We start from the raw sequence: 23714 nt of genomic DNA, 5'->3' as shown, positions 1-23714 counted from the left end.
AACATTATTAATCAACAGAACTTCATGTTGACATTGAATCCCACATGTTTTATCAATTCTTTCATTTACACGTGACAAACATACATTCCAGTTTATATAAAACTTCAACATTGGAAGACTTTCCAGACTTCCCAAACCACACGCATATTCATTCTGACATGGTAAGAACAGGAGGGGATCCCAAAACATTACATTTGAAAAGACAAATTTAGAGACTGCAAAATAAGGCAAGTCTTTAAGAAACTAATAATATGCTGTAGTGGAACAATTGTGGTATGTTCCACTTCATAAGGAACTAAATTGTGAGGTAAATTATTTGGTTGAGGGTGAGCTTTCTATGATGCCAAATGCTATGGCATTTTCCTGTTCAAAAGAAATGTGGATTTAAGTGAGGACAGAATTTGACATATTTTCCATTTACTCAATCATACAGATCCATAATAAAAGGAACAGTACATTAAAAAATAATATGGACATTCATCATTTGACATTTGTTAAAAGATTTGCTTGTTCCTTGACATAGTTCTTTTTTTCCTTCCCATTTACAGTGCAAGTAATTGGGACTAATGTTGACACTCTATCGAGAAACTCGTTCTTTTCCTTGAGGAAAACAAAATCATTAGCGTAGGAATAGTGCAACATCAGAATAGAGGGGTCTAATTTGTATGTCTTCCTACCCCCTGAGAATAGGATGGATCATAAACTTTGAAGGCCCAAATGTTTTCTACTTCCTACATTGCAGCTCCAGAGAAGCCAAGGCACAAAAGTGGATCCACCCTCCAGGGACTCAGGACATTTTTGTTGCAAAGTTGTTGCGCTCAAAAAAAAAAAAAAAAAAATGTCATCACCAATCTTACATAGTATTTACACAGGATGGTGAGGACAATAAATCATATGTACGTTTATGCTCTAATTTTTTTTCCAGGACAAGCTGATAGGTCACCAAAACTTTGGGCACTCAAAGGCGGGACGGATGAGCGGCGCACAGGATCAAAGCTTTAGGTTGAGACTGAGCACCAAAAGACGACCGCAACGTTTTGGCAATGATGGCGCAACAATTAGATTAATAACTGAGCAGGTTTTAAAAACCCACCAGTGTGACAGAAAGAGTGTTTCAGGCTTGGTGCATTCATGAGGAGGCAGATAAAACACCTCAAGTTCAACAAGTCCACATTCTTGCTATCCCGGGTTTTATCTTGCAGAAGCAAAATATAAACATCGCAGAGGCTCTTTCATATTTTGTTGGCATATAACGTATCCTCATCACTTTCACTTTCATCCTGAAACTCGTGGGCAAGGAGAGACTTTTTGGAGCCCATTGACGTAAGCCGGATCTCATCGTCGTACTCGTCTCGATGCTGCCGCAAACGATGGAAGCCATCTTTTTGCCGATTGGACTTGGCAGCGCACACACACCAGATGATGCAGGCCGTTATCACCAATGCTGTCATGGAGGCAGCTGCAGAAAGAAGAGATCTAATCAGGTGGGCACCAATGTCAATTTTGCAGCAGGGAAACAATTCTGAAGGGACAAAATTAAAAACCTGCAAATCTGGATAAAATAATACTGTTTTTGTTAACATTTTACCTTGATTTGGCTTTTCATCTAATTTTGTTTTTAAATGATGTCAATCGTGCACTTATCTGATGTAAGTGACCGGCTCTCCGTTTAAAGGGTAAAATTCTGTACTTCAGCCCCTCTGCTGCTTCATCCTGTTTCTCACTCCCAAATCTTGTCAACTGTCCATCAACGTGGCATTTGCAAATGTTTTTTCTCTGACGTGTTCTGTCAAACATTTTGTTTAGGCTTCAACTGGATGAACATGACCGAGGTCACGCTTATACGTGGGATCTCAGTCTTCCACCACTTAGTATCACCATTAACCCTTTCCGCCTCCTTGTCTTCGCTCACATTTATACATTCATGTGTAAATGGAACATCAATAGTACATACATGTTTGATACTGATCAAACATTGTGACAATAATAACACATACTTTCACAATAGTCAATTTAACACAATCATAACTATGATCGTGGATTCTCTTAGCAGGTTAAAACACTCAAGCATCTTCAAAACGTATTTTGACAAGCTGGTGACCTCCAGATCAAGCTCAAGCGTGTGATTGCAGTCTTCCACCCACGGTATCACTGTCAGCCCCTCGTCCTTACTCAACTCTTAATACATTCATGTGTAAATGAAACATCAGTGCTATGATGCTGCTCAAGTTGCTACCAACTATACAGTATTGCAAAGCAGAATGAAGTAAAGTATATTGCAGCTTACTCTAACTGTGATTAACATGTCTTATTAGCTAACGATGAGCATGGGCTTCCCTAGTTAGCAAATTAAAACATTCAAGCAGTTTCAAAGTATATTATAGCGAAACAAAATATAACATACTCCAAAATTGTGTGTTGCTGTGCTTCAGAACAAGTCTTCATCTAATCGATGACTTTTTAAACTATTAATTTACTATGTTAGGTCAATCTGACTTTGGCACCATCTTCTGGTGAAATTTGGAACGGGAATGGAGATTTACTGGTTCAACCAACAAATTCCCCTTTACCAATTTAACTATAGTTCATTTTGAAGAAGTAACTTTTAAGTAACCCCTACTCAGGCCCCCTTCTTCAGGTCTTCCATGTCAAGCTTTGAAATTTCATCTTAGACAATTCGTCTGGGCCAAATCCAAGACACACTCACGCACCATCTTTTACCATCCTATCCACCATGTAACTCGACAATGATTATAATGCTATACACTTGTATTGTATGCTAATGGGTCCACAGTGGTAAACCAGAAGTTAATTTTACATGCAAAGGTGCCAAATCCACATCCACAGTAGAAACCCTGCCACAGTTTGGCTTTAGCTAAAGGCACTTCCAATTAGCAGTCAGGTAAACGAGCTCCGCACGAGCATGCTCTTTCTGTTGGTTTTTACTTTGTGGACCTGAACTTGACACTTCTGTTTAAATAAGATTACCTGCACTGGCCACCACAAATTCTCTTGGTAGACCAAAGATGCTGTGATCCATATCAAACTCAATGATGACAGAGCTTGCTGCTTCATAGGAGGACACCACCACCTGAGTCGAGACATGGCAACAATGACTTAAAACTGTAGCCGACATGCAATCTTTCAAATAGTAACACATCACACCAAACAAACAAATACAGGCAATAATTATTGTATTAATTTTGCTCCCATCGGTTCAATTCTTAACAAAAGGGTGAGAAATGCACAATTAGAAGTTGTCATGGATGCATGAAACTACTGCTGCACTTTTGAGCACTGTCGAAGGAAAAGGGGGGGGTGGCAAAAAAAAACACACAAGCGGTAAAACATTTGCTCGATTCTTACTGCGCCCGAACGAAAAGCCGAGTGATACCTGGTTGAGCTTCTTTTAGCAATGACGCTGCCTCATTAGAGAATCACCTATGCAGGTGAGACTACTCAACCCAACCTGCAACAGGTTGCCTTATGGGTGACAAAGAGGAGTTGAGGACCCGCTCATAAAAAATAAAAAAAAATCATTGCGTTACTCAGCCTTTTACTTCAGCCTTTGTATGAAATACAAAGACCACCAGTCTTTTTCATCCTTTAATTATTCAGTGGTTAAGAAATATAATAGTGAAAAGTTGACTGAGGGCATCCAAGTGAAGATTCAGCGATGCCGACTGAAAACACTCTCCAAGTGTTGTATGTAAAAAAGTAAGTGCAACTCTTGATCTTACTTTCTAATTTGCATAATGCGTATCCATTAAAAAAGATGTTGTTTTAACTTCTAGAGATGCTGCATATGAAATGAGTTGCTATGGCTTGAGGCGGCGTATTAGATGTCCGAAGAAATATGGAGAAACAACAAAGGAAAGGAGTTACATGGTGGCACCTAAAACTGACTTGGATGTGTGGAATGAGCAGAAAGATGGAGATTGTGTGCAGAGACCGCTGGACAACCGATATAAATGCAATGCTGCAATTCTTCCAGACCCCCACGTGACTCTCAGTGACAAAGCAAAAAGTGACATTTGCTCCAGCGGTGTTGTGACGTATAAGTCAGAACCAGAATCGGGACCTTTAATGATCCATGGCTTCACGGTAGCAGAGTACCAAAACATGTATCATTTAGTGGTGGATCCCCTGCTCCTAAGTCCTTGTGGGAAGCCAAGAGCGTACAATTTGGAGCTGGGACGCACTATTAAGGAGCATCTGTTTACAGAGCTGGCCTACCCCATGCTTCAGATATTTGAGTCACAAGGAACAGTGAATGTAGTGGAGCGCTTTTGTTTGCTTCGCACAACACCCAGCATAGACATCGACTGTAATGAAGGCTTTCCAAAATAAAGCATGCAGTCTTTTAATCACTGCTCCAAAATATGAAACTATTTTTTTGCTTGCATTCTCACGGATTTGTTGGACATGTTTTGCTGCAAAGCTAAAAATTGTTACATGCTGCAGTTTAAATGCGTGTGGGTTCATAATGGCCAAAATACACCTTCGAAGTTAATGTTGCAGGTACCAATGTGATGACTCCTTTCGTCTTTTCCCTGAAGGGGTCGCCACAGAGAACCACCCGTTTTTGTCCAGATGATTCGCACGAGAAGTGTTTGGCACAGTTTTTACGCTGGATGCCCTTACTGACCCAACCCTCTGCATTCACCTGACCTTGGGACCAGCACTGTGGAGACACTGACATGTATCCCCTTATGGCTACATATGGTTCCTGACCGGGAATCAAACCCAGGACGCGGGTGGTGATAGCTCCACAGCCTAACCACTGGACCACCAGGGAGTAATGTGTACCAAAATGCCACTAAATCAACCTAAGCATGAGATTTTTTAATTGTATTAGGGTGGTGGGGGGATGGAATGGAATGGGGACTTAAAGAAATTTACTCATTGTGTATATAGACTTAATGTGACTTGTTAAGTTAAAGACCAAACTCCTTCATGAGTAAGCTGCTTTTTTGAATATTATTTACTCCAATGGTAATACTGAGGGGCTCCTCTTATCACACCATAGTATATTTATTTAAATATAAACAGGGGCGTAGGCAGAAATATTTCAGTGGGATGGCCAGTGACTCAGTGAGGGTCGACCAAGGGTGGTCGTGTGTGCATCCATCTGCAGCGTGACTTTCATGAAATAAAATGCACGCTTAATTCACTAGAATCTGCTTTTGTGTATCATTTCATAGTCTACTTTGCTCTCATGCACTTATTCACTAGCAAACTGTCAAGCAGTGATCAATTGTGACAGACGCCCCATATTTTGCAAACAACAATCAATGGCTCCTTCATTCAAATCATATCGAAAAATTACAATAACACAAGTGTCTTAATTCTCCTGGTGCTTTTTGTTCCTACTTGTTTCATGAGTGTCTATGAAAGATTGGTAAGAGTGCATTTTATTCCATGAAAAATGTGTGCTTGCTTTGTTATTTTCTTTTGTTTTATGAAGTGAAAGTAATGTTTTTCATTGAATGTTCTATACTAAAATCCATGTGAAACAGCCAGAGGGGTGGCTACAGAGAAGGGATGGCTTCAGTCACCCCTGGCCACCCTGTAGCTCTGCCCTTGTGTATAAATAGTATACTTTCTTCTAAGTCATTGAACACAGGAAATTATTTTTACACCATCAGTACTATACATCTAGATTTCAAAAGTGCATCATACGTAATGAGTGTGTGTGTGCATGTACCTCTTGGCGTTGCTGTTGGTAACCATCAGCAACAGCTTCGATGTTATGGTTGCCAGGTGCCAGCAAGGCCCGAAAATAACCTCCCTCTGCAGTGACGACTCTCACGCCCCCATTCATGACAACGATGGCGCCAACAATGGGCTTCCCACTTTTATCTCTCACTACTCCACGCACTCCTTTGTGGACCTGGATGGGTTAAAGATGTATGAAGACATTTGAAAGTAAAGGTGGACAGAAAGTATACATTCAGGGAGAAAAATTCAGGCAGCGCACCTCCACCAGCATGCTCAGAAGAGGCCTTTTGTTTTCTGCCCAGAGTGTGGCAAGCTGTTCAGTAGGAGGAAAGACACAACAGCCGGTATACACTGTGATTTCTGGACACTGACCAAAGTCCATGCTGAAGTCCTGCAAACACCCAAACACAAAAAAAAATTACTATTTGAGTAAAAGTTGGGGTATTTCTTTTTGAATAAATTCAAAACATTTATGTTTATTGTGTGAAGCAACAAGAGGTCGTACCTTCATACTGCCCATGTGACTTTGTCTCTCAGCTGCTCTCATAACTCCATCTGGAATGTTGTTTGCTGAAAAAAAGAGAAAAACACAATGACACCAGGTCTTAACCTCCACTTCATAAACGATTACAGAAATACAATTCCACCATGTAGCGTACGTTCAAAAATGCAGTTGAGATAAAATTATGCACTATATCTAGCGCAACATAATTTTTGGGAAGTGCTACCGCACAAATCGAGTTATCAATTCCTTTTTACTATTTCAAACAGCAAAATGAACAAGTGGTTCACAGGTGTGACTGGTTGGTAAGTAGTCCTGAGTGTACCCTGGCAAAACTCAGCTAGGATGGATGGATGGAATTTCTGTAGTTGTATGCAGAGTTGCAGACATATAAGCTCACTTAGGCATAAGAACACATAATTGGAAAATAGTCTAATGTGACCCTTTCCTGCACATTTTCCTACAAACAAGCAGGTCATTAGGATGTAGAAAAACATACTCTGTCCATTATTTGAACATGCAGTGTTGCCAAGGTGCATTTTGGGATGGTTGTTGGCATAAACACTGGCCAAGTACTTCAGAGTGCCTTCATTCTCCACTGTAAAACAAAACAAAACCACAGATTAGTTCTTTCCCATGATGCCAAGCAGCAAACAGCATTCAGGTGATACCTTTATCCAAGTTCTTTGAGACTTGCAGTTATGTAACTTTCTCTGTTTAGCTTGTCAAGTCAATCTGGGCCGTGAGGACACAGTGACCCAATTATGTTACGCAACTAAAAAGTCTACAGCCTGCTGTAGCATCAGGAGACAGAAATAATTATTAATCTCACGTAAGTCTATAAGGGATGTAGTATAGAAATTGTGTTGAAACTGAAATAAAATAAGCATGTATAACAGAACCTCGCTTCACAAAATTAATGCATAACTTGGAATGACAGTATGTTAGCTAACAGTTTTTACAAAAAGTGAATTATTGAAGCTGTATCCTGCATCATACAGAGAACTGTCATGAAAACCTGATTTAAAATCTTTCAACCTTTAAAGATTATTTTTGTCTTTGCTCCTGTACAGTTTTTTTTTTTTTTTTTTTTGCAGGCATATCAAAGGCTGGCGAGTGTTAGAAACCTCCACAAGTTAGAGAGCATCCTAGCTGTTGAGTTACCTGATTGGACAGGCTTGTCATAAGGGTAAGTAGCCACAAGGGATCCTCCGTCAAGGGCCACAGAAAGCGTGTAACCTTTATCTAAAATCATGTCCATTATTGCTCTGGTTTCTGGCTGTGGTTCCACCAATCGTTGGGATGCATTGCCTAAAAAGGGGCATTACATAGAAAAATACAAAATCTATTTTGTTTCTCTATGTCTAAAGTGTTCAAACAAAAACATTTATCTGACCAAAGAAGTCCGTGTCCAGATCTTTGCCATGAGTATTGGTGAAGCCCTGAGTGGATGTGCACTGCTTCTCCACCGCTTGTTCTCTTCCATCCGGATTGATTGATGGGACAATTACAATAGTTGTCTCATTCACGAGCTATGGGAGGAAAAGTGAGCAAGTGAGTGATTATTCTGTCTGTACAAAGAACATTTTGAAATAGAGTTGAGATTTGTATTAAAGATATGCATGTCAAAAGAAGTATATCATCACACAAAAGTAAAAGAAAAAACTTACCCTACTAATGACTAGGTTTTTGCCATAATTGATGCATAACATGGCAGCAAACTCAAGAAGCAGCTCTGTTCCCACAGGGGCATTACCATGGATCCCTGCTACAAAGCGCACCTTGGGCTTAGAGGGCTCAGACACTCCTGGGTTGTTGGAGATTTCCAGAGCCCAAATAGTTCTAAACTCAACGCTGTGGCCCAAACTAAATGAAAATGAAGTACATTTTTAGAATGTATTGTAACAATATGCGGTCCAAGGTGGCAAAAACACAGCAAGGCTCCCTACCTCTGCAAGGATGTAATTTTTGGAAAGTTGAGGGTAAGACCTCGGAGGACCGCAGACAGCTCCTTGTAACCTCGGAATCTGAAACTATTCTCTGTGTCCGTGCTCTTGACGAGCTGTTCTAAACCTTGGCCCAGAGAGAGGTACTTGATTAGGCTTTCAAACTCCTCCTCGGATGGGTTATGCTGGTGTCCAGAAGGCCACAGGCCGTTAGCTTCTGAATGAAGCCGGGTCAATCGGAAATCAACCACTTCTGCGCCATTCTTGGACACGGTGGCGTATGTCGTCACAGGTTGATATCTTCAAAAGACAGAGTGTACCTTTAAGTGCCTGTACACGAACAAGGCTACTTGCCCATTGAAATCTTACCCATGGGCGGAGGCAGTGATGGAATAAGTCCCAGGGACCAGTAGTCTCCAGTAGTCACCAGTGTGAGCTGTGGTGATGTTGTGGTCAATGCCCTCCACCTGGATGGTGGCATTGGGTATCCCCATACCATCCCTTATGTCAGACACGTTACCTTTTATTCCATAGTGAACCTGAGGATTCACGCACATGCACAAATGATAAATGCAAAAGTGATGAAAAGAAAAAAACATCACAGTACATTTATTTCAGTTTTTTACCTGATGGATAAACTGAAGCAAAGATCGCCGATTCTGTTCCCAATAGTTAGGCAGATCCTTGGCCCAGGGGTACTTCACACAACCCAACTCGATAGTCACCTCAAAACAATTGGTGTTTAGATAATTCCAGTCCTGCATGCCCCCTGAGAAAAGTTCATTTTCTGATAAGCAATATGTACCATTTGATTTTAGAGATCTGTAGGCATTTGCCGGTACTTGAAGATGTGGATCAATTCCACAACAGACCTTAATGTACACTGACTTATGAAAAGTAAACTTTTTAATAAGGCTCCGATATTGACTATAATTACACCGTTTGCATGAAGGGTATCTGTTGTCATAGCCTGTGATTTGTCATTTAGTAGTGTGCGTGTGTGTCCATCGACCCACCAGCAACATTGTACCAGCTGGCGCCATTGGTGATGCCGTCCGTAAAGTATTCGCCAGGGTACAGGTTCACACAAGGGTGCCCATTGTGCATCAGAGGATTTTCCTGCAAGTGCATGTGAACACACACAAGAAAAAAAAAACAGTACTGCTGGAAGTCCTTGCCCAAAAATATTTCAGCGGGCCAGGGATGCTCTCTTTCATCCCATTTTGTTTTCAGTTCGAACATGACAGCTCAAGAAAGAACAACACCAAGCATGAAGTGTCAATTGAGTTACCTGTGAGTAGGTTCGAGACAATTGCTGAAAAATCTTGTCATCAGGTGACTTGCTGTATCGAGTTTTGCCTTCTTCATCGTCATCAAAGGGGTAGTTGACCACCAAAGAACCTAAACTTACAAAGAAATTAATGCAGATATAGGAACATACTGTAGATCAAAAGTATGCACACAGAAAAGTCCATTTTTAAAAGCAACCCGTACCTCCATGGAGATTGGCCGACAGGACGAAGGGGTTGCTTTTTAGCCAATTCATCATGGCAATAGTCTCTGGCTGCCTGGGATCTTTGATAGTGGCAAACTGGTCTGGGAAGTTGCGATTCAGGTCATAATTATTGCTGTTGTTGCGTCCTCTGTAGCCTCTCACATCACCTGTGTGGAGAGAAATGCAAGTGGTTGTCTCTAGTCATATCCAAGAAGTAACAAAATTACCTGCTCTGGAATTTGCATTTCAGCATATGTAACTACCGGTAACAACAAATTAGAATGTTAAAAAATATAAACTATGGTAATTTACAGTAACAAGATTGATGTGCAAAAACAGCACGCTCACACATTGTTTATACATACAGATATATGAATATATTGTCACACTGTATTATATCCAACACATATCAAATAAGTTTGAAAAAGACTTTCATTATGACTTGCATTGGATTTCTTAAGATTGTGAAACGTGTACTTCATGTTTGACGTGTCTGATATCAACATGAAAAGCATAAAGAGAAGCTTAAATGTGTCCCAAAAAAAATATTTGAAATAAACTTCACTAAACTAACTTAACTAAAGCACTTCATAGCTGCCAGGACCTTTTCAACAATCATGATCGCAATCGGGCAACTCACAGAACTAACGAGATGAATGTAATTGAGAGTTAAAATGTAGCCCTGCAGCATATTATCAAGTGATTCAAGTGTTTCATTCTCATACCTTCATTGGCCTTTTCGTAACCATCAGGGTTCATCGAAGGCAAAATGTGAATGCGAGTGTTGTTGACCAACTCCGTGACTTCCTGGTCGGTGCCATAGTTAAGGCATAGGTACTCGATGAGATTGAGCAATAGTTCCCGGCCAACGACTTCATTGCCGTGCATGTTGCCCACGTATTTAAACTCTGGCTCACCTGGTCGGCAATGAGAGAAAGCGCAGGAGAATTACAATTTCCTTTAGACAACGGCTTTGTGTGTAAGGAGACATAACTGAAAAACAAAATATTTTACCATGTTCATGAACTGTGGGGTTGTCTGAGATGACCATCACATAGAGCTCCTTGTTTTCAACCGAGCGGCCAATGGAGTAAAGATGAGCAATGGATGGGAACTCGCTGCTGTATTTGCGTAAGAAGAGCTCCATGTCAGCATAGTTGTGGTGGCGAAATTCCGGCGGTTGAACAGGTTGTGGCTCGGGTGACAATGAAGTCGGTGTGCTTTTAGTCTCTGCTGATGTTACCAACTGGGAATCGGTTGTGTGAGGGGTGTCGTTACTCCAGAGGAAGGTGTGAATGATGTCAATGGCTGACGGCGTAGTGGGTGTGGTCTGAGTGACGTTAATTGCAAGATTTGGCTCAATGACAACTGGCTCCAAGGTAAAATTAAGTTCTGTGGCGTTTCCATCCAAAACTTGTACATTGTTGACTGTCACCGGTGTGTACCTGTGTAATAATGAAAGATTTTTAGTTGCATCTTTAAACATATTTATTTACTCAAATATCGGTCTAAATAATACGGTTGTGTGAAAAACCTTGCTGTTTGGTTGTTACTGTGAAATAAAATTCAAAATTAAAATGTCCCTTCCATCATACAATTTGGAATTCAACAAGGAATTACAGAAAAAGTGGAGTTATGACAGAGTGAGACATTTCTTATTAAAAAAAAAAAAAAAAAACTCCACCCTTAAAAATGAATCTGTTAGGGTTTTCCAGGTTATCTTTATCGTATGATTATGTTGGAATGTAGACTATAATGATTAACCAATCTTGTCTTGCTCTCACAACGCAGTAAAATAAAGTGGTTGCATTCTCTGCTTGATTGACCAGCTGCAGAGGAAGCAATCAAAGTTGTTCTGTTTCCCACAACATCGTAAAACACCCCCTGCTCTGATTTGACCAGAGGCCGGGGGTTCACCAAACCTGTCCACGCTCACCCCCACTCTGTTTCTCTTAATAAATATGCCCTTGCAGGAGGGAGAGTTTTAGACCTCCATTCGATCATCGCTGCACACACAGCAACGAATGGACTCTCCATCTGCAGGTGTCTAAAAGGACTTACTTGTCTCCCGTGTGGTTCTTGCAAAATAAGTTGGAGTGAGCGAATCTCTAACATTTTGGTGCCGAAACCCGGGATCCCTCATACCCGCTATCTGTCTGACGAAGAAGGACGTGCTGCATTGTCGACAAGCCAGCGTCCATTAGGAGGACCTGGAGAAGAAAGTCCTGGGAAGAGAATTCTTCGCTGGGCCAGCATCTTAGGTCTGCCTTCGTCTGACAGAGGTGGATTGACGGGACCCGGCAGTGCAACGAACCAGGGGACAAGTAAGTTAAAGGCCTGAAGTTGTGTGATTGGTTTGTTGTGAAACGCGTAAAAAGGTAGAAGTGCACAGGAAAAAGTTAGTTCCCAGGGAAGGTGGGGGGTGTTGTAGAGTCCCCTCACTGGATGAAGCAGCTCCTTTTCTTTTAAAAGGAGGACTTCGCATTGGCAGGGCTGGGGACAAGGACTGTTGTCTTTAGTTCCCAGGGAAGGTGGGGGGTGTTGTAGAGTCCCCTCACTGGATGAAGCAGCTCCTTTTTTTTTTAAAAAAAGGAGGACTTCGCGTAGGCAGGGATAACTTGTGTGATTGAGCGTGTGACTGGTAGGATAAATTGACTAAATAGCAGTTCTAGCGTTTATCCACGGCAATAAAACAGGCTAGTAATTTGTTGAAAGGTCAATTTAAACCTGCATGTAGTCAAATTCCCTTGCGCAAGGCTCCTCCAGCATGGTCAGACTCTTGCTCCACAAAATATCACATAAAAAAAACATTGTGTTGGCTAATATGGGTTTTCTCCCTGCAGCAAATATCATTGTATTTCAGCAAGTACGCATTTGCTAACATTCTTTGGTTTTACTCACCCTGTGGCCACAACAGTGATATTGTAAACTCCTGGGAGCAGAAGTCTATAGTAGTCGCCATAGATTCCGGTGGTCAGGTTGTGGCGGATGCCTGCCACCACTATGCTGGCGTTTGTGACAGCTGAACCACTATCTTTCACATAACCACGGACACCAATATGGACCTAGGCACAGATCATGTCATTAAAATGAGGTAAATCGATTTGAGGAATCATTTTATATTTATGTACATGAATAGTTTGCACACATATGTAATCATTTTTGTTTGAATGATGTTCCAAATCTCTACTAGGAAAAGTTCTCCAGATTTAACTTTGATTTTAGGACACCATCTATTGTGCATGGGCTTGATAAATAAATTGGAGCTGCTAATGAACAAATGCATTATGTCTACCTGTTCAATGAAGGCTAGGAGAGACTCTTTGTTAAGATTCCATTCCTTATGGAGCTCAGACGCTGGGGGATATTTGCAACAGCTCAGCTCAAAGGTGATTTCAAGACAGTTTGCATGAATGTAGTTGTAGTCCTGCATACCTCCTGCGTAGTGCAAAAGAGCATTTATTCAAGTTTAACTTCTGCAAAGTGCCATGTGAACCACAAACTTCTCCTGCTAATGACATGCACACAAAACAAATGCATGGTAACAATTCAGTCATCCATTTGTCTCAATGGTTTAAATTGAATGGCAGATGTAAACAGATTACCACAAGGTAAACACGGCCCTGTATGCTGACTGAGAAGGACAGCCCTAATCTTAAATACTGTAGCTATCTGAGGGTTTATGTACCGGATCCACAGTCACACCCGGGACTGTATGCAGCATAAACGACAGGTGACAATGGCGCCAAAGTTTGTGTAGCTGAACTCTAAGCTAACACCAGGGAATGAACCACAGGTGATCTTATTGGGATATAACAATTTGATGCACAACAGTATATTATTTTATTGAACCACAAACAACATGGTGTGATTGTCAAGGACTGTTCCGTTGGCTTATACATTTAGCCAGGGAGGAAAAAACTGTAAGAGTAAAAGCATTAAGACTAAAAACAACTTAAGAAAGTCCAGTCTAACCACCAAATTAATGGTTAAACAAGGTGTTCCCTGAACTGTGTTTGCTGTCGGTGGCTTACACCATCACAAGTAGGCAAACTTGATGAAACATTGCAATCATTAGTTCGTACATATGAACGTTGGCGTTTTGTTCAGATTAGTGAAGCAAACAGCTTCAGTTTGCAAAGAAGGTTCACATTCTGTGGTTAGATAAGACGGAAGCAGATGTTTTGTGCAATATGAGGCCAGAGACAATGTTGTCATCATGGCGATAGCTTTTGCTACACAAATATTTCTGGTTATAGTTTTAGCATTCTCTGTATTAAAATATTCCAGTTTTGTACATACTGTTTCACTTTTTCATATGTAGTCAAGTGCCACCAGAGTGTAAATATGAATAATGTATTCAATGTAGATGCTTAAATTGCAGATTTAATATCTAAACTAGCTTGAACTGTAAAAATACTAGAACACAGTTAACTTACTCTCAGGTACTGTAAGGTACCAGGTACCAAAATACAGTTGTATAATTTCTTTCTTTCTTTAGAATAAATGTAAATGTAAAATAAGAGTAGAATACTGGTGTCCCAGTTATTTGATGGTGAAACTCTTTACAGCTACTTACATTCTTTTCGACTGCGATAACATATGGTCACTGGTTGGGTGTTAAAACAGACTTTGATCTTGCAAGGAATAAGATGCCAAGTAGACCAACGTTGTAATCAACACAAGGTAACAGGTCACATGATGACACTAAACGATATTTACAATAATTATTTTCTGAGCCTCTTTCTTACCTGGTACATCATACCACTGCGCCCCATTGGTGATACCGTCTTTAAACATCTCATCAGGTGTATCAGAACAGTTGGGTTGCCCAGTCTTCATCACCGGGTGGTTCTTGGCATACACCAGGGCTAAGTTGCGAAAAAGGCTGTCATCTGGTGACTGGCTGTAATGACCTTGCTGTTCATGGGTGGCTGAGTCATCAAAAGGGTAGCTGGCAACCACAGTGCCACCGTGCAGGTTACCAGACAAAATAAACCTAAAGAGGAAAGGGGACATTGTTAACAGTTTCCTCTAAGGATTGGCATACACTCAAAACCAAAGGCTGGCCTATTCAGAATTTGAAGATCGGTTGCTAATGAACTACTACAGGGTACACACATTCAAACCATAAAGTCCATTCCATCTTCTGGGCAACAAGTTGTGAGATTTCTGTGTGTGTTACACTCACTGTTTGTCCAGTATCCACCTGATGACAGCCATGACCTCAGGAACGCTATCTAAGTTGGGAGTTTTATTAGAATACTGGTCGGGGAAGCTCCTGTTAAGGTCCTTGTTATTGGCATTGTTTCTTCCCCCCCTGGGGCCGCCACAGACCCCCTCTTTGGACATCTCAAAGCCGTCGGGGTTCATACTAGGCATGATATAGATATCTGTGGTGTTCACCAGTTTAGCTATCCGCGGTTCCTCCTGGTATTTGGTCAGCAGGTACTCCACAAGATAGACGAGAACCTGCCTGGACACGGTCTCGTCGCCGTGCATGTTGCCAACATATTTGAACCTGGGTTTCCCCGGGGACTCTGTATGGGGGTCCATGGTGATCCGCATCACCCACAGCTCCCTGCCCTGCACGGATTGACCTATGCTTGATAGGTTCGCTATGTGAGAGAATTTCTGGGCGTAGGAGCGCAAGCGTCGGGTTAGATCGACATAATTGTAGTATTTGTCGTAGTTTTCAACCGTTTGGCTAGTCGAGGCGCTTCTTGTCCGGCGTAGCCTGGCGTCGGCAACGCCGAGGTGAACAGCAACACAGACAAAAGAGACAAAAAGTGACACCCGTAGTTTTTTAGTCGCGGACTCTGACTTCCTTTTGTGCGCCATGTTGATATTTCCACCTCCGCACCAGTCGGAAATTCACTATGGAGAGAAAAGTCTGTTGATGTTATTTGTCCGTCTACATCTACTGTTTTCTTGACCAGCTCCTCGCTGTCTGCTAGCGTCTGCTTCCGTCCGAATTAAAGGGGGCGGGGCTTCATTTGAGGAAGCGTTGTTTTGTTTTTTTAAGGTGGACCGGAACATTCATGATCGTTATTTTTAGCCTTATGACGTCATTGGAGGTTACATACCAAGCAAGCCTTTGACTCGCATCATCATTATTATTATTATTATTAATTAATTTCTAAACTTGAAAAAAACGCTAGTTGTGTGAAGATTGTATGAAATATGAATTAAGAAGCAAAATTCTGCCTTTTTTTTTAGCCATCTCAGAAGCCATCTGCTTGAAAATATCACAGTTGCAAACTATACAAATCATCACTCAAGTATGCCAAAGCTCACTAAAAATACACTGTTGTAATCACTAGAGATAACATACACCATGCTACATAATCGCAGGAACTGTATTATCAATTGTAAAGGAAAATGTGCTTTCGGCAGTTTGCAAACATATGTTTTAAGGTTGTGTTAAATTTATAATCATATTAATATCTAGTATTAGAGTGCTCGTGTGGATTGGTGGGGGGCGAGGAATGTGCAGACAAACTGCATGAACTTGTTTTCTTCAAAGTGTTGTGGAATAGGCCCGGATAGGGAGTACCGGAGGAGACCATCTCAAGGTCGGTTAGGAACAAGAACAACAGCACGTCTATGAGACCGGCCTTCGAGGGAAAAACCCAACTGTCTGACCTCAGCGACACCTGGACCGGGGAGGAGATGGCCATCGACCAATCATCTCACAATATTTTGCATGCTTTAATATTCATATTGTGTTTCTTTAAAACTGGGCAACCCGGAAGAATGTGTCGTCTTTTGGTGGTCACAAAAACGCACGAGTTTTAGTGTGAGGGACCCGGGACTCAGGCCTGTATTAGTGCGCTTTGTCAGGAATAAATAATTGGTAAATTTGGTCTGATTGATCTACTGGTCTTCTCTTTGACAGAACGAACTCGCAAAATTGTTAGGTGCGCCAGTGTGTGGATTAGGACATAGCAATTTATGTGTTAAGTGTTGATCGCAATTTGGAGTCAGATCAATAACTAGAATCCGTAACCTAACAATTGGTAAAAAAAAAAAAAAAAAATACTCTGGATTTTTTATTGTCTAAGACACAGATGTCAAACTCAAGGCCCGGGGGCCAGACACGGCCCACCACATCATTTTATCTGGCCCGCAAAGACAAATTGTGCATCGAATTCATTCATTCATTAATTACTAAAACTGAAAAATTGTCTCCAATTTAAAAAATAATCTTTTTAAAATATTTGAACAATTTTTACTCGTCTGATTTGAAAACCAGTTATTTGTCAGTTTGTTTTGTAGCTTATACTGTATATAATATGAGTTGTTCATCCATTTATCTGGGTTGACAGTCATAATGACCCTCTGAAGGGAACTATGACTACAATGCGGCCCGCGACAAAAATGAGTTTGACACCACTGGACTTTAAGAAGTAGTTCTTAAAGCTGTTGCAGTTAGTGGTGTAGAATTGCATTGCATTGTACTGAAATCTGTTTCTAACAAAATAATTTAGCTACAACTACAAGAAAGCTAAATGAAACTCCATTATAAGATATGCACAGTGTAATTATAGTCTTAGATAGAGCTCCTTTATTAGGTCGCATTTGATTGTCTCTGTTCTTAATCAGGCCCTTCAATGAGAATGTCATGGAATTAAAACATACAGTTCAAACAAGTACATGAGTGTTAGCTGCAGATTCTTGTTTTACTCTTTATTTTGACTTGCCCATTTTCTCTTGCACCTGCACTGTGTCTGACTGACATCAACTTCACAGACATTTGAAGACACCTTCATTTTCCTCTGTTCTCCGGGGGTCAGTTGCATATCTCAGCTGCTGCTCACTTTCTCCCTCTCTTTATCATTTATTCTATTCAGTCAAAGCTTTTCAGCATTCAGCAACAGAACATGGCGGCAGACATTTTGATGACAAAGCACCAGGGAATGCTGGAATGATTATGGAGGAAGGAGGGAGAGGCGGAAGTCGTGGAGCTTTAGGAAAGATCTCATTGCTGGATGCGACGCAATGACTGCACTTGGAACGACTGAGCATGGGAGCCCCATTCTCTGTAATGTTTGTACTCGCCGCCATGGCGATCACACTCCAGAATGTACTGGTAACCACGGTAACCGGGGAACTGGTAGCACACCCAGCTGTAGCAAGAATAGAGGCAAAATATGCTGGTTTTAGTCAAATAAGATTGTTGATTGACTTCCCTTGGGCCATTATCTGTATAAATGTACACAACTTACGCTCCACTCTGAACTTGCATGGAGCCAATCTCATTGGTTCCCCAGCCCATGGCCTGCAGTGATGGGTAGTCGTCGCTTATCTCCCATTGGTGTCCCATAAAGTTTTCTTTTTCAAACACCACCATCTTAGATTCTTTGTGGTTCTGTAGAAAGTCAACTCTATTAATAAACTCTGGTATTTGCTTTTTTTTAGTGTTAACCAGCACACATTGAGCACTAATGACAAGTGAATCCGGCTGTGTGCTTTCTAAACTCTGAATCAGTGTCACAGCTTGGAGGAAGACTCACAGCAGAGCAGATGGGGCGGAAGGACATCATCCTCTCAGTGTGATAGGCAATGCTGCCACTCCATGACTCCCAATGAGGGTACTCTCCTCTCTCCAAAACAAACTGCTGTCCACAGAAGCTGGAGTGCTCATATCCGATCCAACTATCCACACATGTAATGTCAAACAGTTAAAGATTTTTGGGGACTGGCAGAACATCATCACGTGATGCTTACGTCCAGAGAACTCTGAAAATATATTGTACTTGAGAAGCAAATGAAAAGTTTAAAAAATAAAAGTTTCTTTCTTGTGCTACAAGTGACACTTGCACCACACTGTAAGAATCACCAATTCAGATTGTTAATGACTTACGCTCCACACTCCACCTTCAAGGAGCGGATGTTGTCAGTGCCACTTTCCATGATATTCTGGCAGGAGGAGGTAAACTCTAGCCGCTTGCCCTGGAAGTTCTCTTGGTCATAAACTGTGATCTGCAGTGGACATGAATGCATACATATGCAGATGATGACACACACACTAATGTGTGAACACATCATTAGACCAATCATTACATACTACTGATTACCTTCAGTGAATAATTATCCATCTAAAGAGGTAAGACTCACCTTCCATGGTCCCAGTGGGTTGGGATTATTCTGTGCCATGCTATCGTTTATCGTAATGGCAATTTACCTTCAGAGCACAGAGAAATAGAAAAATCATGTTCATGTTGTTTTTAATTGACAATATTTTTGAAAAGCATATTTAGGGAGCCATATTGACAAGTACGATTTATGTTTGGTGGTGGAATTGTGACGTTCCTTCTGCATGATCTAATGGGGTCCAATAGAAGAGCTGTATAAAGAATTATGTCTTTGCAAAAATAAAATAAAAAATGCGCATTTTCAATTAATTCAGGCATTGAGCCGTTCATTAAAATCTACTGTATATCACCCTCGTGAAAAGTGTCCCTTATATTTTGGTTAGTCAATGTAGCCACAAGGTAGAAATATGAGAAAGGTTTGTGTTGCCAAAAAAATGTTTGGTCTAACTACTGAACTGGATCTCATCCAAGCGAATGGTGTGGCCAGTGAGCTCTCATGCTGTCTTCCTTCGATAGAAGGTTCTCACATGCTCAATTGTTGTATGACCTCCCTGTGGCTGCCTAGTATGTGGTTGAACATTTCTGTGTCTCAGCAGAAACAAAAAACACAAGGGACACACAAATGTAAATGCTCTAACTATAGGCTGAATAGAATGATGGCTTACCTGACCAGGCCCCAAAGAATAGCAGCACAGTGTTCGCGAGGGGGGCTCCACAATAACGGCGTTCTGACCCCAGAGCATATGGGACTATTTATACATGGTGGTGCTGAAAAGTTACAGGGCTTCTGGGTCCGGATTATAGTCAGCACATTGCTGCTCACACCATTGTTTGAAAGTGAGCTGCTGGCTTTTAATGGGCCACAGTGAAACTAGATGAAGGGCGACATGCCCAGTGCGGATAAGCACAAGTTATAAAAGAAAAGCAGAAAAAAAAGGTAACCTGCGCACTGAACCACACAGCTTCTGCGTGAAAAGAGGAAATCATGGGAATTAAAGAAAGACGTGATCATGTATTCACTGGGATATTTATATTCACATGAACAGGTTTAATTTGAACTGCATTAACAGATTTTAGTCCATCTCTCCTTCATGTCCAACCCCACTACGCTCACATCCATGCTCTTCCAACCTCTTCTCTGACTTCTTTGTGCACACATGCTCAGTAACGCATACACCTACACTGCCAATGACAGAGATGCATTCAATCCCACACAAAGAAATACACTTACCTCCACACAACTATTTATACTCATTGACAACTGACCTTGTCATCCGTCTCGATGTTGTAAATGACTCTAGTAAACATTTTTTTTGCTTTTATCAGGTAGCATATTAACACTTTCATCGAGCATAAAAAAAATCTGAAAAGGGAACAAAGGCTACAAATTCACATGCTGATATTTTTTTGCATATTTCACATGCAATAGATGAATCTAGAATTTAAATGAAGAATTTAAGTGAAAAGGACAGTCGCATGACTTTATATCATGTATTTTGTGTGAGAAGCTCAAATCTAAACTGTCTTGTAAAATTGGTTTGACTTGACATTTGACACATATATACAGTATGTGTCCCAGCTTTTTGGTTGTATGGCATAACATTTAATTGGGGGCATTTTAAGCAGAGTACCTCCACCTGCATTGATTCAAAATTGCAACATAACTGAAAATAAAATCACAGATTTTAATATTCGGATGCAAAGTCCTTAGCAATTGTGCCTGGAGTGGAACACGAGCTTATCTGCTTTTGGGTGGACTGCTGCAACTGGTTTCACAGGTGTCATCCTAGACATCAAGTTTAATCTCCTTTGTCCTAAAGCAAAAGACATTTGTCTAACCTTAGCCATGATGAGTTTGTCAAAAAAAAAAAATCTCCCAAAAATATTTTGTACAACACCAATGACTGTAATACATATATATACACAACACCACACTTGAAAATCTTAGAGCCGATTAAACCAAATCGTTAAAGCCCAAAGGGCTAAACTGTAGTAAAATTTGTAAAATAAATAAATAAATAATAAAATTAGAAAAAGTGAACACTGCCGAGAGAGTACATGCGCGTGTGCGTGTTTAACATTATGCTGATGGCAGTGAATGGCCGCACTTCTAACAATGGGTCTGTGCAACAAAACAGTCAGCCAAGTCAGCATGACTTGTCGACGCATCATGACCTTTGAACCCGCACACTGTGCTCCAAAACAGCCATCAGCCAATGAGAAACCAGAAACCTCTCTCTGTACTGGCTTAACGGGCGTAAATGTATATATACATCCGCACTCGCTTGCTCCGTCACCTATTACTGTCCCTAAAGATCGACTCATTTCAAGCTGCTTGTGTAAAAGTAAGTTTTTTGTACAAACTGCAGATGATAGAGGGATGAGACTGTTGTTTTTTCTGTGTGTGGATTCACCTCATGGGCATCGAGTGAGCAGATGGAAGATTGACATAAAATGCAGCAGGGTGTGATTTATTTCTTTTCTTTCTATTCAACCGGCTCGCTAGGGATGTAAAACTGACAGAAAAGATTGAAGGCCGCGTCTCATTTTAATTCCTCTTTTTAATGGAATGCGACAATTTTACATATGTGGGCTTTTTGGTGAATCCTTTTTTTTTTTCTCACAGGACAAATTCAGGGGATACAACTGGAAACTGATAATTTAGTCTATTCCATCATAATGTTTATTTAACTGTATATCAAATTGAAAATCCCTTTTCGTGTCAGAAAATGATGTGATTTATTTAGCTCTTAAACTATGTAAGTGTATAATGAACACTGTAATCATGTGTAACTGTGTTTCCTTTTGTTTCTGTACAGCTCTGACGATGTCTCACTCAGGTACTCAAGGCAGCATTGGCAGCCACCCTGCCATTGGGCTACATAATCATAAGGTACTAAAAAGTACATAATGGTGGTTAGTGAGCAGCCAAATTAAATGGGATTGATAGATTTCATCATCTGCTGTAATGTGCTTCTCTGTAGATTTACCTCTATGAATTTGAGAACTTCCAAGGCCGTAGAATGGATCTGTTCGGAGAGTGTCGTAACCTATGCGAGAAGGGTTTAGAAAAAATCGGCTCCATCCGGGTAGAGAATGGGCCGTAAGTCATGAGTGCCACGCGGTGCCGTCATTGTGCAGAATGTCTCTGCTGATAAAATAGCCATGTAGCATGTCTTTGCCTGTCTGCATGTGTGTTATGTGATATTGCAGCTGGGTGGGTTATGAGCAGCAGAACTTGACTGGTGAGATGTTCATGCTGGAGAAAGGAGAATACCCCAGATGGGACACCTGGTCCAACAGCTATAGGTGTGACCGTCTCATGTCAGTCAGACCAGTAAAAATGGTAAGTTCAGTATTAGCCATATTCAAGGCTAGGAGACCCAGGCATGACTGTCTAGCCTATTAATCTCTCACCATCTCTCATCATTTAATGCACAGTTTAGTTTTTATTTATGTTAATCTTGTAGCAGGCTACCAAACAACATCTTATTTAAAAAGTTCTGTGTGTGTTTGTAGGACTCCCAGGACCACAAGATTTGCTTGTATGAGTGCACAAATTTTGAAGGTCGCAAGATGGAGGTGTGTGATGAGGATATTCCAAGCTTGTGGTCTTACGGCTTCCAGGACCGCGTCGCTAGCATTCAGGTCACTGGTGGAACGTAAGTTTTTTCCCTTAGCTCTGCATACGATTTAGAAATATGCGCCAAACCACTAGAAAAAGCAGTAAAACTAGTGACATACTAATATCAGTGAATTGTCTCTTGTAAAGTTGGGACTCCCGTAGCAACTTCTCTAGGTCTGTCAGTGCTATCAAACCAGCACCATAATGTTTGGTACATATTGATTTCCAATAGCGCAAGTGGTCAACAAACAAATCAAATTGTGTAAGATCAGATAACATAAAAAATAGAAAAATGTGTTTTATGCAAACTAAACAGAAAACAATAATTTGGTTGGTTAATTTGCAATGTATATTTATGGTTGATGCCTTCTTTTTCATAGGTGGGTGGCCTACCAGTACCCAGGCTACCGTGGTTACCAGTATGTGATGGAAACGGGCTCTTTCAAGCACTGGAATGAGTGGGGAGCCCACCATCCCCAGATCCAATCGATTCGTAGGGTGAAAGATATGCAGACACACCGCAGAGGCTGCTTTGAGGTCAACGCCTAAAACCGGTCAGGTTCTGGGCAAAAGGGTCACGCTAAACTGCAAGTGACTTGCAAAATCTTCACTGACCACTTTACAACACAAAGCACATTGCTACTGAATATTGTTACTGATTTTGTCAGCACAGTTTGGGAGTACATAAGGTTTCCATAGTAGCTGCACTATTGGTAAAATGCAGTAAGCAGCGATGCGCTCTGTCTCCAGACCTCATAAGAATGATAATGGCATTTATTATGTTTCCTTGATAGTTAGCAGTTTGTGCTATTTCAACCCTTTCCTTTATACAGATGCACATATGTGTTGCCTGAACAATGATGCAAATCAGCCTGCATAACAAATCAGTAATTCCACCAACTGTATAATATAACCATAGACTCTTGTCAGATCCGTACATGCCGCCCTGCAATATGTATCTTCATAGAACAACACACAGGACCTCTGGTGGCTGTGCAGGGCTGTGCCTTTTGCAGACATGATTTGTTTTTTTGGGCTGGTCCACTTGATCGCATGTCAGAGCCCGCCAAGAAGACTTACATTCACACCTTCTCAGGGATGCTGGCATCTGGAACTTTCCACTGGAAACAAAGACAAATAATAAAAAGTGCAAACTTTGTCACACTGTCAAACTTGTGTTCTTGTTTTTTCTTACAGTATAGGTTTATTGTTTTGCATTTTATTGAACATTATGTCAGGGAAAATAAGATGCCTTTGTATACTTGTATGCTCACTTAAATAACTTGACATTTGCGTGTGTGCGCGCGCGCGCGCGTGTGTGCGTGCG

At 41.0% G+C, this 23714-nt stretch overlaps 3 protein-coding genes and 1 long non-coding RNA gene across 5 annotated transcripts; 2 read left to right on the top strand and 2 right to left on the bottom strand.

The window, feature by feature from the left end:
• Positions 1-27: 27 nt before the first annotated feature.
• cpda (carboxypeptidase D, a) lies at positions 28-15657 on the bottom strand. The gene is made up of 21 exons (XM_049726795.2): positions 14856-15657; positions 14416-14663; positions 12960-13102; positions 12566-12729; positions 10679-11109; positions 10390-10581; positions 9664-9831; positions 9461-9570; positions 9186-9288; positions 8796-8938; positions 8539-8708; positions 8173-8469; positions 7894-8089; positions 7620-7755; positions 7388-7534; positions 6723-6821; positions 6227-6291; positions 5981-6112; positions 5708-5893; positions 2989-3091; positions 28-1459 (listed from the first exon to the last, which is right to left on the bottom strand). The coding sequence occupies exons 1-21, from the start codon at positions 15503-15505 to the stop codon at positions 1233-1235; spliced, it is 4110 nt and encodes a 1369-aa protein (XP_049582752.1). The 5' UTR covers positions 15506-15657; the 3' UTR covers positions 28-1232.
• Positions 3088-4367, top strand: LOC137840413 (uncharacterized). The gene is made up of 2 exons (XR_011087049.1): positions 3088-3717; positions 3795-4367. It is a non-coding gene; the product is annotated as an uncharacterized lncRNA (long non-coding RNA).
• Positions 15658-17208: 1551 nt separating the features above from the next.
• cryba1a (crystallin, beta A1a) lies at positions 17209-19579 on the bottom strand. The gene is made up of 6 exons (XM_049726807.2): positions 19428-19579; positions 18785-18851; positions 18531-18649; positions 18181-18322; positions 17893-18035; positions 17209-17793 (listed from the first exon to the last, which is right to left on the bottom strand). The coding sequence occupies exons 2-6, from the start codon at positions 18821-18823 to the stop codon at positions 17646-17648; spliced, it is 591 nt and encodes a 196-aa protein (XP_049582764.1). The 5' UTR covers positions 18824-18851; positions 19428-19579; the 3' UTR covers positions 17209-17645.
• Positions 19580-20993: 1414 nt separating this feature from the next.
• crybb1l3 (crystallin, beta B1, like 3) lies at positions 20994-23559 on the top strand. Of its 2 annotated transcripts, none has more exons than XM_049726804.1 (6): positions 20994-21107; positions 21582-21655; positions 21747-21865; positions 21976-22108; positions 22282-22424; positions 22768-23559. In XM_049726804.1, exons 2-6 carry the CDS (start codon positions 21590-21592, stop codon positions 22934-22936), a joined length of 630 nt encoding a protein of 209 aa, XP_049582761.1. In that variant the 5' UTR covers positions 20994-21107; positions 21582-21589; the 3' UTR covers positions 22937-23559. The 2 variants fall into 2 exon arrangements, with proteins under 2 accessions (XP_049582761.1, XP_049582760.1); XM_049726803.1 differs by lacking the exon at positions 20994-21107 and adding an exon at positions 21202-21226.
• Positions 23560-23714: the final 155 nt, after the last annotated feature.

This window comes from Syngnathus scovelli, chromosome 7 (genome assembly GCF_024217435.2).
Source record: "Syngnathus scovelli strain Florida chromosome 7, RoL_Ssco_1.2, whole genome shotgun sequence".
Taxonomy (NCBI): domain Eukaryota; kingdom Metazoa; phylum Chordata; class Actinopteri; order Syngnathiformes; family Syngnathidae; genus Syngnathus; species Syngnathus scovelli.
The sequence above is the reverse complement of the archived record's forward strand: the minus strand, read 5'-3'. Positions and strand labels throughout refer to the sequence as shown.

Coding starts and splice junctions, on each gene's coding strand:
- crybb1l3 (XM_049726803.1), top strand. Junction 21,656..21,746: donor TTGGGCTACATAATCATAAG/GTACTAAAAAGT, acceptor GCTTCTCTGTAG/ATTTACCTCTATGAATTTGA. Junction 22,109..22,281: donor CAGTCAGACCAGTAAAAATG/GTAAGTTCAGTA, acceptor GTGTGTTTGTAG/GACTCCCAGGACCACAAGAT.
- cpda (XM_049726795.2), bottom strand. CDS start 15,505: ATGGCGCACAAAAGGAAGTCAGAGTCCGCGACTAAAAAACTACGGGTG. Junction 9,832..10,389: donor TTACGAAAAGGCCAATGAAG/GTATGAGAATGA, acceptor CTCTCCACACAG/GTGATGTGAGAGGCTACAGA. Junction 3,092..5,707: donor ACCAACAGCAACGCCAAGAG/GTACATGCACAC, acceptor GTCTCGACTCAG/GTGGTGGTGTCCTCCTATGA.
- cryba1a (XM_049726807.2), bottom strand. CDS start 18,823: ATGGCACAGAATAATCCCAACCCACTGGGACCATGGAAG. Junction 18,323..18,530: donor TTGAAGGTGGAGTGTGGAGC/GTAAGTCATTAA, acceptor ATGTGTGGATAG/TTGGATCGGATATGAGCACT. Junction 18,036..18,180: donor TCCGCCCCATCTGCTCTGCT/GTGAGTCTTCCT, acceptor GACTTTCTACAG/AACCACAAAGAATCTAAGAT.